The sequence below is a fragment of the Cyrtonyx montezumae genome, unplaced genomic scaffold, assembly GCF_038088225.1.
Source record: "Cyrtonyx montezumae isolate F1298 unplaced genomic scaffold, pur_monq_1.0 scaffold_19, whole genome shotgun sequence".
Lineage (NCBI taxonomy): Eukaryota > Metazoa > Chordata > Aves > Galliformes > Odontophoridae > Cyrtonyx > Cyrtonyx montezumae.
The window spans coordinates 4,999,323-5,012,775 of NW_027071925.1; the positions used below are offsets into that span (position 1 = coordinate 4,999,323).

Here is a 13,453-nt window from a genome sequence, read left to right on the forward strand (position 1 = left end):
CACTGGAGCCCAATGGACCGCGGACCCTGTTGGAGCCTCATGGTCCATACTGATGCCCCCTGAACAGTACTGGTCCCCCAGGAACATGGCAGTACCCTTGCACCATGCTTCTGCACGGCGCTGCTGGGGCCCCGTGAGCCATGTTGGATCCCGATGGGTCACACTGGGGCCTCACAGACCATACCAGCGCCCATAGGTGATGTCAGAGCCCCACAGGCCATGATGGTGCCCCACTGTCCACACTGGAGCCCAGCGGATCACACTGGAGATCCATAGATCGTATTGGAACCCCTCAGACCATACTGGAGCCCCACGGCCGTGGTGGGTGCACAGTCCATGTGTCACGGCCGTGGGTGCAGAGCGGGGTCGGGGGGGGGGGCAGCGAGAAGGGCGGGGGGGGGGGCCGTGTCCCTACGCGGGGCAGTGTCCCACGCGTGGGGTGGTGTCCCCGGGGCGGGCGGGGCCGCAGGTACCGCGGCGCGGCTATATTAGGGCACATCGGGACGGTGGCACGGCCGCGCCCCGCACCGAAACCGCCCCCGCGGGGACTTTCGCCTGGAGAAGGGGGGGGAGCGAGAGGAGGAAGAGGAAGAGGAGGAGGAGGAGGAAGCGCACGGTGCACGTCGTTCTCCTCTTCCTCCTCCTCCTCCTCCTCCTCCTCCTCTTCCTCCTCTCCCCCCCCCCAAACCCCCGGGTGAAGGTCCCCGCGGTGCTGATGCGGTGCCCACCCTCCCCCCCCCCTCCCTTGTGCGCAGGGCTCTGTCGTCGTGGTGACAGTGACAGCCAACCCCCCCGCACCCCCCCTCCGTTGTCACGGGGACGGCGGGGCGTTGCGCAATGTGTGTCGTTCCCCCCCCCCCACGCCCATCCCTGACACCCATCCCTGGACCCAACCCCCGTCACACCCATGATACGGACGGGGGGGAGGGTGGGGTGGGAGACAACAGGGTGGGGCAGGACCCCCCCACCGCCTCGGCAACGTCACCCCAATATTCGCGGGGGTGGCATCTCTGTGTGTCAATGCAGCTCTCAGCTCTCGCACACCCCCAGCAGCACCGTAGGATGCCCTTCCCCCGCCCCTCCCCCTCCCCACTGCCCCCCAGCCCCACTGCACGACCCTGACCCACTTAGCCCCCCCCCAAGCCCGAAAGCCAAGCCGTATCCATTTCGGTGGGGGTCAATTTCAGCGTGCCATGCAGAGCTCGTGTAACGCAGCGCCGGGGGCCGCCGTGCCCTCCTCCCCCCCGCCCCCCTTCCCCTCCCAGGCACAGTAAAGGGAGAGCCATGAAAAAGTCATGAGGCAAACAATCCCCGGGACCTATTTTCGGGAACAATAACTCGCTGCCGCCACACTGACACCGGAGCTGAGGGGGGGAAGGAGGCTGTGGGAGCACTGCGCCGGGCGCTGGGGACTGGGTGTGACCACTCAGGGGACACCGCCCGTCCCCACATCCCTCTGTGCCCCCATAGGGCAGCACCCAAGTCACGGGATAGGGCTGGGCTCAGCCAAAGCATCCCCAATGGCATCGTTGTGCTGGGGGGCACACGGAAACATAGGGCGATATAGGGCCCCACGGTCCCCATCCCGTGATGCCCAACACACGGCACGGGAGGTCCCACACTGCGATGCCCCACACACGCAGTGATGATGATGATGAGCTCCATCCCACCACAGCCACAGGGCTGCGTGACCCCAAGCCACAGCCATGGGACGGATTTGGGGCCGCAGGACAGATGGAGGCCAAGGGCCCCAAAGCAGGATAAAGGGTTTAAACTAATCAAAATGCCTGGCTAATTGTAAGGCGCTTAGGGGCTGGCCGGGAGGCGGCGCGCCGGGAGGTGACCCGCTGCTGAATCAGAGAGGCCGGTAACCTTAGCCCGCGGGGAACGGATCCGCGCGCCCGGATCGGGTTCCCACCCAAGTTTTCCACCCACGGCTCCGCGGGGGACGCCGAGAGCCGGAGCTGTGCGCCCACGGGGCTGCCCGGTGCCGGGCGTCCAGCGGCTGTAGGGCCGTAGGGTGCGGGGCAGCAGGTTACCCCGCCGCAATCTGGCCGGGCTCTGTAATCCCACCTGCCCCTAATTGAGCGTCCTCCCCCCATCCCCCCCACCCCCCCGCCACGCCGTGCCGTGCCGTGCCGAGCTGTGCCACGGGGCCATTGCGGCAGCGGTGCCCGGCAGCGCAGACGTCCCCGCAGCCCCCTGGGGCCGCCCCCCCCCCGGCAGAGGCGGAAGATGCCAACGAATGGGATCCACCAGGTCCTGAAGATCCAGTTCGGGCTGATCAACTGCGAGAGCCGCTACCTGACGGCGGAGAGCTTCGGCTACAAGGTGAACGCCTCGGCGCCCAGCCTGAAGCGCAAGCAGATATGGACGCTGGAGCAGGACGAGGCCGACAGCTCCGTGGTCTTCCTCAAGAGCCACCTGGGCCGCTACCTGGGGGCCGACAAGGACGGGCAGGTGCGCTGCGAGGCCGAGCAGCCGGGCCGCGATGAGCGCTTCAGCATCATCACGCAGTCGGACGGGCGCTGGGCGCTGCAGTCAGCGCCGCACCGACGCTTCTTCGGCGGCCGCGAGGACCGGCTGTCCTGCTTCGCTCCCAGCGTCACCGAGGGCGAGCTGTGGACCGTGCACCTGGCCATGCACCCGCAGGCCAACCTGCTGAGCGTCAGCCGCCGCCGCTACGCCCACCTGAGCGCCCACGAGGATGAGATCGCCACCGACAGCAACCTGCCCTGGGGGGTGGACGCGCTCATCACGCTCTGCTTCCAGGACAAGAAGTACAGCCTGCGCACGGCCGACGAGCGCTACCTGCGCTGCGATGGGATCCTGGTGCCCGAGCCCGGCGCCCGCACCGGATACACGCTGGAGTTCAAGGCGGGCAAGCTGGCTTTCAAGGACTGCGACGGGAAGTACCTGGCGCCCACCGGGCCCACCGGCACGCTCAAGTCCGGGCGCAGCTCCAAACCGGGCAAGGATGAACTCTTCGATCTGGAGGAGAGTCACCCCCAGGTGGTGTTCACGGCGGCCAACGGCAGATTCGTCTCCATCCGGCAGGGTAAGGGGTAGGGGGCACCGTGTGAGCCCAGGGGGCTGTCAGCCCAAAGCGTGTGCTCTGTGTAAGAGCACTTCTGGGACGCCCGCCCCAGAAGGAGACCCTACGAAAGCAGCTTTGGGGACGGGCACAGGGGGGAACCTGGGGATTGCTCAGCCCAGAGCAGCCCCAGCCCCACAGGTCTCCATGTGAGCACTGCTTGGGGAGAAAACCCTATGAAAACAGCCCCCGCTGGGGGGATGAGTCCTGGGGGACCCCAAGGTCACACAGCCCCAGGCATGGGCGCTCCATGCCAGCATGCCAGCACCCCCACCCTGGGAAGAGACCCTATAAAAACAGCCCCCAACTGGGGTCAATGTGTGACCACAGCCCCACTGCTGGCTGCAGTGTGGGGTCCTTGGACACAGCCCTGTGGGGCCGTGGTCGTTGGGGCCCATTTGGGACCAGCAGTGGGGCTGTGCTGCACTCCATGTGCGATGCGTATAAATGTGTGCGTGCAAGGCTGTGTGTGCTGCACTGTTCTGTGCAGGTCACGCATGTGCGAGGCTGCGAGCACTTCAGGTGCACAGCTCCATGCAGTGTTTGTGTGTGTGTGCACTTGCAGGTGCACGGCTCTGCAGCCTGTACCTGTTGTGCAAGCAAAGCTCCTCGAAGCAGCGTGTGCACGTTCACCTGCACGCGTGCAAGGCTGAGTTTGGTGCATGAATGGAATGCATGCTGGGTGCCAGGAGCGTGCATGTTTGCATGCAGTGCTCACAGCCAGAGCTGGCACACGCGGACCGGTGGCCGTGCCATGGCCCCAACTGCCCCGCTGTCCCTGTGGCACTGGGAACGCCTGTGCCAAGCTCCTTAGGGTTGGGTGGGATATAAATAGGGGTCTGTGCACGGCCACGCTGCCCAGATGGGTGCACCACAATCAGATTAAGGGCCCAATTAGCACGATTGTTCCCGGAGGGATTTACGCTGGGAGGGGACGGTGACGAGGACACAACACACCCCGCACGTGGCCCTGTGCTGATGTCCCCTCCTGCCTGCAGGCGTCAACGTGTCAGCCAACCAGGACGAGGAGCTGAACCACGAGACCTTCCAGCTGCAGATCGACCGCGACACCAAGAAGTGCAGCCTGCACACCAACGCCGGCAGCTACTGGACCCTGGTGGCCCATGGGGGCATCCAGGCCGTGGCCACCGAAGTGTGAGTGCAGCAGGGCCGGGGGGAGGGGGGGGTCAGGGGGTGCAGGCATCCCGGTGCCACCGCTCTGCTGTCACCCAGTGCTGCCAACACCATGTTTGACATCGAGTGGCGCGGGCGACGCGTGGCCCTGCGTGCCAGCAACGGCCGCTACGTGTGCACCAAGAGGAACGGGCAGCTGGCGGCTGTCAGCGACGCCGTGGGTGAGCGGGGATCTGGGGCTGGAGGCGGAGGGGGGGGGGGGGTTTGGGGGAGCGGGATGGGCACGGTGCCCTCCCAGCCCCGCTCAGCCCTGTCCCTGACACAGGGGAGGACGAGGAGTTCACCCTGAAGCTGATCAACCGGCCCATGCTGGTGCTGCGGGGCGAGCACGGCTTCGTCTGCTACCACCGCGGCTCCAACCTGCTCGACTCCAACCGCTCCGTGTACGACGTCTTCCACGTGGGCTTCAGCGATGGCGCCTATCAGATCCGAGGTGGTGGCACTACGGGGGGGGGGACGTGGGGCGGGGGGAGGTGTGGGGCTGCCCCACGGCTGTGCTGACGGCCCAGCGCTCCCTGCAGGTCAGGGGGGGAAGTTCTGGTACGTGGCGAGCAGCGGGGCGGTCTGCAGCGACGGGGACCTCTCCGAGGATTTCTTCTTCGAGTTTCGGGAGCGCGGGCGCGTCGCCATCAAAGGGAAGAACGGGCGGTACCTGCGCGGGGATCCGGCCGGCACCCTGCGGGCCGACAGCGAGTCGGTGCTGCGGGCCACGCTCTGGGAGTACTGAGCCCGGGGACGGGGGGACCCGGTGGCACCGACCGCGGCAGCTGCGTCCCCACCCCTCCCCAACTCATGTCATTAAAGTGCGTCTGGATTGCAGCAGGGCACGGTTCCCTTCCTTCGCAGACAGGGCACAGTGGGTCAGGATCTGGCCTTCATCCCCCACCCCGTGGCCCCGTGACCCCCGGTGGAGAGTGTGGATGCTGTGCAGAAGGGCACAGGGATGCGGGCTCGCTGCCAGGGGGTGGCAGCAGGGCACGGCCATGACACGTGCTGGGGACCGAGCAGCTCCGTGCCAGGGGCTGAGGAGTGCTGCGGTGCCCCTGTGGGTGCCCCCAGGGCCGGGGGTGCTGTGGGGGCACGGGGAGACGCAGGGCTGTGGTGGTGGAGGTCCCCCAGGAGGTGGCAGGGAGATGGAAAGGAAAAGAGACGCGCACTCGCTGAGCGGCACGATCGTTTTCATGGCAGACGACAGATTTACACACAGCGGAGCAGTGAGGGGAAGGACTGAGCCCCCAAAACACGCTGCACCGCCACAGAGATACGAGATCATTTATAGAAACAACGGGGGAGCGGAAAACCCCCCTCCCCTGCCCAGCAGAAAACGGGGCTCCCCCGGGCACCCTGGCACAGCACCCTGTTTGTCCTGATCCTGAAAGGCAAGGTGGCACGGGGGCACAGCCCACAGCCGGGACGGAGCTACACTACCACGGCCGCAACGCCCCACGAGACCCCACAGCCCCGAGTGGCAGCGCAGCACCGGGCCAGCCCAGGAACCCCGCTCTGCCACCGGGCACTGCCCCTCCGTGCTGCTGACAACACGACCACGACACACGCACACACACAGACCACCGTCCTCGGCCGCCGGCCATCCCGCCGGGCACTCTGCCCCTCCGTGGGGCTGTCCCCGTCCCCGGGGCGCGTTGGCTGCTCTGCTGCTCACAGCAGGACCAGGCTGGGGTTGCGCAGCTGCTGGTAGATGTGCAGGAGCTTCTCTGTGTCCTCCTCGGCCACGGGCGGGCGGTCGCGGAGGGACTGCGCCTCTTTCAGCAGCATCTGCAGGAGGAAGGTGGAGGAGGAGGAGGGTGAGGGTCATGTCCGTGGGAGGAGCCCACGGGGAATGGGGTTTGGGGCACGGCGGGCTGGCAGCTCACCTCGTGGTTGGTCTGGATCTGGCGCAGGTACTGCATGCGGAGGTCAGGGGGCCCCGAGCCCTGTGCTGCCTGCTCCAGCACCAGCGCCTGTGGGGAGCACAGCTCTGCTGTGAGGGGATTCGGGGAGGGAGAAGGGTCCTCAACCCCATGTGGCACCGGGCTGTGAAACCATCCCACAGAGTCCAGTGGGGTACCTGGGGGTACCTGGGGATGCGCCCCACCCGGTGGCCCCGTACCTGGATGCGGCGGATGACGGCGTGGTGCATCCTGCACATGTGGGCCAGGGACGGGCTCTCCATCAGGATCTCCACCGCCTGGATGGGGCCGGCCGCGCTGAGGTCATTCATGGCCACCTGGGAGAGCACCAAGGCCCCGCTGCAATCCTTGCAGGACGGAGGAGGGGCTGCCCCACGTCCCCTCCCCACGGGCAGTAGGGCTGGGACGGTGACACCACGCTGGGTTCAAAGGCAGCTGCCATTCCCTCCATCCCTGCTCCACGCACAGCCCCCCGTGCACTCCAGGTCGGTCCAAGTTTGATGGCGACCCGCTGCCCGCTTCCCGATGATGCCAGCGTGGCAGATTTAATCCGGCAGGCTTAGCCCAAGCAGAATTAACGCTGTCGCTAATCACATTGGCAATATTAGTGCTCTCAAGCGTGAACCAACCTGAACCAGGTCACTGCCAGCACTCAGGCAGCTGGGCCCCTCGCCGGAGGGTTAGCCGGCCGTGCTGGGAGAGCTGCACTGCAATTACTGCTTTTCCTTTGCACTTAGAGGGGGATTTTCACATTAGAAGGGGAAAAGCTTCTGTGGGTCAGATTTACACCCAGAATCCAGCCACGTTTTCCCCTCTGCAGGCTCAGCATGGAGCAGCAGCCCAAAAGAGCCTTTGAGAAAGTCCCGGGAGGGGAAGAGGGACCCCAATAGCAGCAGGGGGTGACAACCAGGCCACGTGCCACCCTGCTCCCCAGCGGCCGGGGGCAGGACGGGCAGTTCCCCTGCAGGGCTAACCCCTTCCTTGCCTCTCGGACGAGCAGCTGCACCTCTCCTCCATCCGGAGCCGTGCCACGCACCGATGTCACCTCCTCACTGCTCAGCACTGCGGCTGCAGTGTTCTCAGCCAGCAGCCAGCGCAGCGTGGCACAGCACAGCGGGACGTCTGCGGGCGACAGGAGAGAGAGCACAGTGCGTTACCCCTCTGCACGGCCTCCCAGGGCAGGGCCACGTGGGCAGGATGACGTGTGCCTGGCGTGGCCCATGGGCGTGCGGTTGCTGTGATGCCAGGGTGACCCTGGGCTTGGGGACATCGCCCTCCTGGCTGTCATGGTGCTGGAGTGGCAAGCTGGGGGCCCACAGCCCTCCTCCCTCACCCAGGGAAGGGGACAGTAACCCAGAACAGCTGTCCTAGGTCAGCCCAAGGACCTGCTCGGCACAGCCCCTCCCACTAAGAGCAGCACCCACCTGAGCTGGAGGTTTTCAGTGCGTTCTTCAGCAGCTCCGAGGACACCCTGATGGACGCTGCTGAGGGCACCACGCCGTCCTCTCCTGTGGCACATGGCCGCTCGTTGCCTGTCCCCGCCTCGGGCTCAGGCTGCTCCCTGGATGCCTTCAGGAAGGTCTCCACGGGGTCCGGGGCTGCAGGGAGCAAGGCTGCTTTGGGGGAGGCATCCATCCCGGGGGGGCTGCTCTCGAAACGCAGGCACTGCAGCATGTCAATGGTGCATTCACTGAGGGGCAGGCAGATGCCCTCTCTGTCCGGGGACAGGATGGGCGAATCGTCCGGGAGGAGATCGTCCAGGGCCTCGGGTGAGTCGGAGCCACTGCCCAGGATATCACGTAAACTGTAGTAGAGGGCACAGGAGATGGTCAGAGGGAGGTCCAGCTTGGTGTCTGCGGCCGAGCCCAGGGGCAGCGTCAGCTCCCGTTTGTTCCCAGGGAGGAGCTGGTCGATGGGGAAGGTGAAGGTGGTGGCCGAATCCACGGACTCCTCCTCTAAGGCACAGGGGCTGGCCAGGAGCTGAACGCACAGGGTCCAGCCCTGCTCCAGGCTGTACTCGCTGCAGTTCTCCAGCAGGCAGGAGATGGTGACGGTGTCGCGGAGCAGGAGGCAGCTCCAGTTGGCAGTGACAGTGCAAGCAATGGGCTTCTGGCCCTCCTGGCTGGACAGCAGAGCCGCGCTCACGTTCATCACCTGGTTGAGGCTGGCCAGGGCACGGTTCTTCTGGTCCACCGCCTTCTTCAGGAAGGAAACTCTGCGAGGACAAAGCAGCAGAGCTCAAACAGCAGGAGGGGACAGTGGGTCAGCAAGAAGGGGGCAAGACAGACAAACTCAAACCCACTGAGCAGCCCCTGAGCTGGACCCCCCCCCGGCCAGGCCTGGGCCAGCGATGACAAGATGCAGAGGGGCGGGCTGTAAGCTCTGCTCGCAGCTTTGGGAATCCCCCTGAGAAGGGGGAACCTCCTCCCCGTGCACAGATGGCCGCAGAGGGCCAACCATGCGCTGCCCTGCCCGTGACAGGCCTGGCAGGTGCTGCGGGGTGTCTGGGCGTGCTGGCACCGTGCCTTGCCCTCCTTCTGTCGCCAAAGCTGCGAGCAGCAGCGTGCCTGCACAGAGCAGCAGGCAGGGCTGCCAGCAAACTATTTTTAGGCTACTGAGGCTGGGGGCTTCCCTTCCACCCGCTCTGGGAAAGGAAACGTCGGAGCTGGTGCTGCAAAAGGCTTTATGAGCAGGAGCCTGTGCACAGAAGCATCGCTGAGCACCCGTACCCTGTGGCTCAGAGGGCCAGCAGCAGCGCAGCAGCACTGCAGCCCTGCCCTTACCTCTCCGAGGTGTTGCCTATCCCGGACAGCAGTGCCTTAATCCTCCTCCCGGCCTCGGCGGGCGTCAGCTCCACATCAGCATCCTCGGGGCTGCACAGGCCGCAGGTCATGAGGCGGCCTTTGGCAGACAGGGCCAGCAGCTCCGATTCACCTGTGGGGCAGAGAGGGGCAGAGCTCAGGGAACGGGGCTGGGAGGAAGCAGTAGAGATTTGTATGTGGGACAGGGAGCACGGAACAGAGGGATGGGATTCTGCCCAGCCCCGCAGTGCTCAGGGGGGAGAAGCGGGAGCATATGGGTGGGCATGAAGGGGATGGGATGGGGCTCACGTGCTCCTGCCAGTCCCAGGCCCAGCCACGCCTCCTGCTGCTGGCCAGCCCAAGCACAGCTGCAGGATGCAGCGGGCACTGCCAGGCAGTTCCCAGTGGCAGAGCTGTACAGCTCCCTGGGCAGCACGTGAGGTCAGGACACTGCTGGCCTGGAGGCTCCTCACTCCGTGTTTGTTTACACGCAGCAGGGACGCTCTGGGTGAGCACCACGCTTTGCATCCAGGCTGAGCACCACTGCTCACTGCTGCTCACTGATCCCTTCACACCGCCCCCCATGCAGGGACCCAATGGGGACAGCCAGAGCCCCACAGAACCTGCAGCACCGAGCTGCCAGACAAACCACGAGCAGGCAGGGAGCAGAGGAGCTCTGAGCACACCTTGTGCTCAGCCTGTCAGTACGCTCAACAGTGACAACGTGCAAAAACTGAGGGGGACAACAAGAACAGAGGAAGGACGGAGGAGCCTGACATCACGAGGTGTGTGCATGCACACAGCTGGGCAGCCATCCTGCCCCGTTCCACCCCAAGACCCAGCGCACCCCCCACGGTCGGCAGTACCTTCTGACGCCCGTGAGGACAAGGACAGAGCCACAACGCTACAGATACTTAAGCTGGCTGGAGACAGGACGGGCGGCAGCACGCCGCCGCAGCTCTCCGTGTCCTCGGGGTCAGAGGACTCGCTGACCCAGTCCAGGTCGACAGCAGAGATGTCTGAGTGTGTGCTGTAGTACATGCGGCTGCCGCTGCCGCAGGCGGCACAGAGGATGGGCCCACGCAGGTAGTACTCCCTGAGCTCTGGCACTGTTGTTTCGTCTCGCTGGTCTGCCTTGACAGCCACCATCTTGCCATAGTGCCCCACGGCCACCACGCAGTCACAGCCGATGTCGCTGAACAGCGGATCATCCTCAGCATCCTCCTCCTCCTCCTCCTCCTCCTCCGCCGCCCTCCGCTCCGTCCGCAGCGCCCCGATGAAGACGATGGGTTCTTCCAGGTGGTGGAGGATCTTCACCGGCGGTTCCTGCCCGGAGACGTCATGGCAGCCGTCAGTGGGCGGTGAGCTGAGAGCCTTCAGCGGCACGGCGCAGAGCTGCCCATCCGGGAACCCACACAGGATCATCGGGGACTCCAGCATGGCAGCGTCGATCCCGAAGAGCAAGCTGAAGAGGGGCTCTTCCAGCACGAAGCCCCCCGAGCACCACGGCCCCTCCCTGCTGCCCGCTGTGCCCGGGGAGGAGGCGCAGCACAGCACGGGCAGGAAGCGTGACGATGGAGCACCGTCTCCCTCCTCGGCGGGCGGGGGGCCGGGGCAGAAGCCCACCTCGCTGACCTGCCGGTACGGGGGGCTGTCCTGCTCGGGGCGTGGCAGCTCGTGCAGCTTCATCCACCACTTGCCGTGGGCCTGGGACAGCGTGATGACGAAGTTGTTGAGCAGAGTGAACATGCACAGGCTGGAGTCTGGGAAGATGCAGGCATCCGAGTCCACGGGGAAGACGCCGGAAGGGCAATTGCTTTCTTGGCCGTCGCCATCCGTCTGCTCCATTAACCTTCAAGCAAACAGGCAAAGGCTCTGAGCCAAAGCTCGGGGAGAAGCCAGCACTGCTCTTGGCCGCCTCGTCCCCTGGCCCTCACACTGAGCTCCGCGCAGCACGGCAGGAGCAGCAGACCAGAGAGAGCCGAGGGCCAGGCCCCGAGCAGCCCAATGCATGTGTCCCCCCCATGCACCATCACCTCACCTGCTCTGCTGGTCCAGGGACACGCAGTAGATGCCGCTGTGGGCGCAGAGGATGTAGAGCTGTCTTGTGAGGGGCAGCAGCTCCACGTGCCACACCTGGTCGGGGCACCTGTACACCGCCTGGGCGGAGAAAGGGAAGGGTCGTGGTCCTGCTGAGCCCAAGGGAGGTGGCCAGGAGCCCAAGTGCCCACCAGCTGGGCAGAGCAGTACACCGCTGGGTACAAAGGGAGCAGCTCACTGAGCAGTGCTTCCCCCCAGGCAGCCCCACAGAGACTGGGAACGAAAGCAGCAATTTCCTGCAGAGGAACACAGTGCGCACTTCCAGGAATCGGGCTGACACCGGGCAGTGCTGCAGCCGGCACCGCGCTCGGGTTCAAGAGTGCTGCTCCCACCTGGGCTGTGCAGGGTGGGTGGGAGGGAAATGGCAATCTGAAAGCCCATACATGATCTACTTTCCTGAGGAGGAACGCGGTGTAGGAGGCAAATCCTGATATTACAGTGATGGCTTTCTTAGAAATGATAATAAGGACAAATTAAAAAAAGAAGCTGTGTATAACTCAACACGACGACTGCTGTTAGTCACAGCGGAGACAATAGTGAAACCCTTTGTAGATGAGAAATGAAAGGGACATTGCTTTGTTCACAGAGGAAAAAAAAGTCTTCCCAGCTCCATTAAGTGTTCGTCTCGCAGGGCCCGCGGGGTGGGGGGGCTCAGACAGCAGCACCCCACTGCCACAAAGCGTTCTGCCCCCTCTCACTGACACAGCCCGGGCTGGAGGAGCCCGGGGAGGGGTCCAAGGTCCCCCCAACATCCTGACCTGGCGCCGCAGGGCACTCACCTTCAGCACCTTCCCCTCCTGGTCATAGATGTAGACGAACTCGCTGCCGTTGCAGAGGTAGATCTCGCTCTCGTGGCACAGCACACGGGGTTTGCCGGCCACCAGCCCCCCCACCGGGCAGCAGAAGCCAGCCAGGTAGTCCACCCGGTGCCCCACCTGCGCCATCGTGCCTGGGGCATAGGGATGGTGCTCAGCATGGGGGAGGGACAGGGACCACCCCAGGCCCACAACACAGAGACCAACTCAGGACTCTTCAGGTCACCCCGCAGCCCCCCTAGTCCCAAAGCCCCCACACATCGACCCCAGGCTCCGCATCCTCACACCTTACTCCCCTTCCCAGCCCCACATCCCCTCCCAACCCCCCGTGCATTCCCCAGCCCCAAATCCATCCTCATCCACATCCCACACCCCCAGCCCCCTCTCCTCACCCTGCAGCACCCCACGACCCCAAACCTCCCCCCAATAACCTCACCCCCCCCATCCCCACCTCACACCCCGCAGCTCTCTCTGTCCCAAATCCTCCCCAGACCCCCACCCTCACATCTCCCCTCAGCGCGACTCCCTATCCCCACCCCCACCCTACAGCCCCCCTCCCGTCCCCACACCCCCTCCTCATCCCCCCCTCTCCCCTCCCCCGCCGCGTCCCCGCGGGGTTGCGGGTACCGGGCCGGGGGGCGCGGGCGGCTCCGCTTTACGGCTGCGCGGCGGCCGCCGCAATGGGGCGGAGAATTTGCGACAGCGGCCGTAAAGCGCCGATGGGCGGACTCCCCGTTGCGGGGGGTAGTGGATCGGTCCCACCCTCCCGGTACCGGGCTGGGGTAGGGGGGATCAGGGAAGCAGGCGGCAGTGCTGGGGCCGTACGGCTTTATTAGCGATGCAGCGGAGCTCAGGCGGAGCACTGGTGCTACTTCAAGGCGGGCTGGGGCAGCCCCCGGCGGCGCGGGCCGGGCCCGGTGCGAGGCCCGGGGCTGCGGCTCAGTTGGTCCACGAAGGCCTCCACCTCTGCGAAGCGGCCCGACAGCCGCCCCAGCTGCTCCTTGAGGGCGCTGAAGTCCTCGTAGAGTTCATCCAGGGCCCCCGACAGGGAGCGGATCCTGCGCCGGGAGCGGGGTGAGGGCGCTGGGGGTACCCCCGGAGCCCCCTCCCTTCCCCCCCCCCCCCCCGGTCCCCGCTCACCGGCCGTATTCGGGCAGCACGGTGTGGTGGTGGAACAGCAGCAGGTTCCGCAGCTGCGAGGTGATGGCGAACCTCCAGTTGTCCAAGATGAGCGTCAGGTTGGCACAGCCCCGTACCCGCCCGGCTGCAGTAACGGGATGGATGGGATGGGGCTACGTGGGGCTGCGCGCCCGCCGTGGCCGTGGGGAGGACGGGGTCCCGGTCGTTACCGTCCGCTCGCTCGTCCCACGCCGCTGGCTGCCGCTTCAGCTTGGCCGCACCGCCCAGAGCCGCGAGGAGCAGGAGGGGGAGAAGCCGCGCCATGGCTGGGAGCGGTGCGGTCAGACGGAGCCCGGCTCCCGGGGAGCAGTTCCGGAGCGGCCTCAATCCCGGATGAGGACATCCCAACCGGGCGTCCCC

At 65.8% G+C, this 13,453-nt stretch overlaps 2 protein-coding genes across 5 annotated transcripts; one reads left to right on the forward strand and one right to left on the reverse strand.

Moving 5' to 3' along the window:
- The first annotated feature begins 2,201 nt into the window (after positions 1–2,201).
- Positions 2,202–5,086, forward strand: FSCN2 (fascin actin-bundling protein 2, retinal). 2 transcript variants are annotated; one of them, XM_065735361.1, is made up of 5 exons: positions 2,202–3,058; positions 4,093–4,249; positions 4,328–4,466; positions 4,502–4,721; positions 4,810–5,086. In XM_065735361.1, exons 1-5 carry the CDS (start codon positions 2,236–2,238, stop codon positions 5,013–5,015), a joined length of 1,545 nt encoding a protein of 514 aa, XP_065591433.1. In that variant the 5' UTR covers positions 2,202–2,235; the 3' UTR covers positions 5,016–5,086. The 2 variants fall into 2 exon arrangements, with proteins under 2 accessions (XP_065591433.1, XP_065591434.1); XM_065735362.1 differs by having other exon boundaries at positions 4,328–4,449; positions 4,554–4,721.
- Positions 5,087–5,449: 363 nt separating this feature from the next.
- Positions 5,450–12,752, reverse strand: FAAP100 (FA core complex associated protein 100). 3 transcript variants are annotated; one of them, XM_065735364.1, is made up of 10 exons: positions 12,740–12,752; positions 11,879–12,048; positions 11,041–11,159; positions 9,866–10,851; positions 8,982–9,132; positions 7,623–8,413; positions 7,184–7,320; positions 6,399–6,515; positions 6,163–6,249; positions 5,450–6,064 (listed from the first exon to the last, which is right to left on the reverse strand). In XM_065735364.1, the coding sequence occupies exons 2-10, from the start codon at positions 12,041–12,043 to the stop codon at positions 5,948–5,950; spliced, it is 2,670 nt and encodes an 889-aa protein (XP_065591436.1). In that variant the 5' UTR covers positions 12,044–12,048; positions 12,740–12,752; the 3' UTR covers positions 5,450–5,947. The 3 variants fall into 3 exon arrangements, with proteins under 3 accessions (XP_065591436.1, XP_065591437.1, XP_065591438.1); XM_065735365.1 differs by lacking the exon at positions 12,740–12,752 and adding an exon at positions 12,542–12,557; XM_065735366.1 differs by lacking the exons at positions 5,450–6,064; positions 6,163–6,249; positions 12,740–12,752 and having other exon boundaries at positions 6,424–6,515; positions 7,173–7,320; positions 11,879–12,074.
- Between the last annotated feature and the right edge of the window lie 701 nt (positions 12,753–13,453).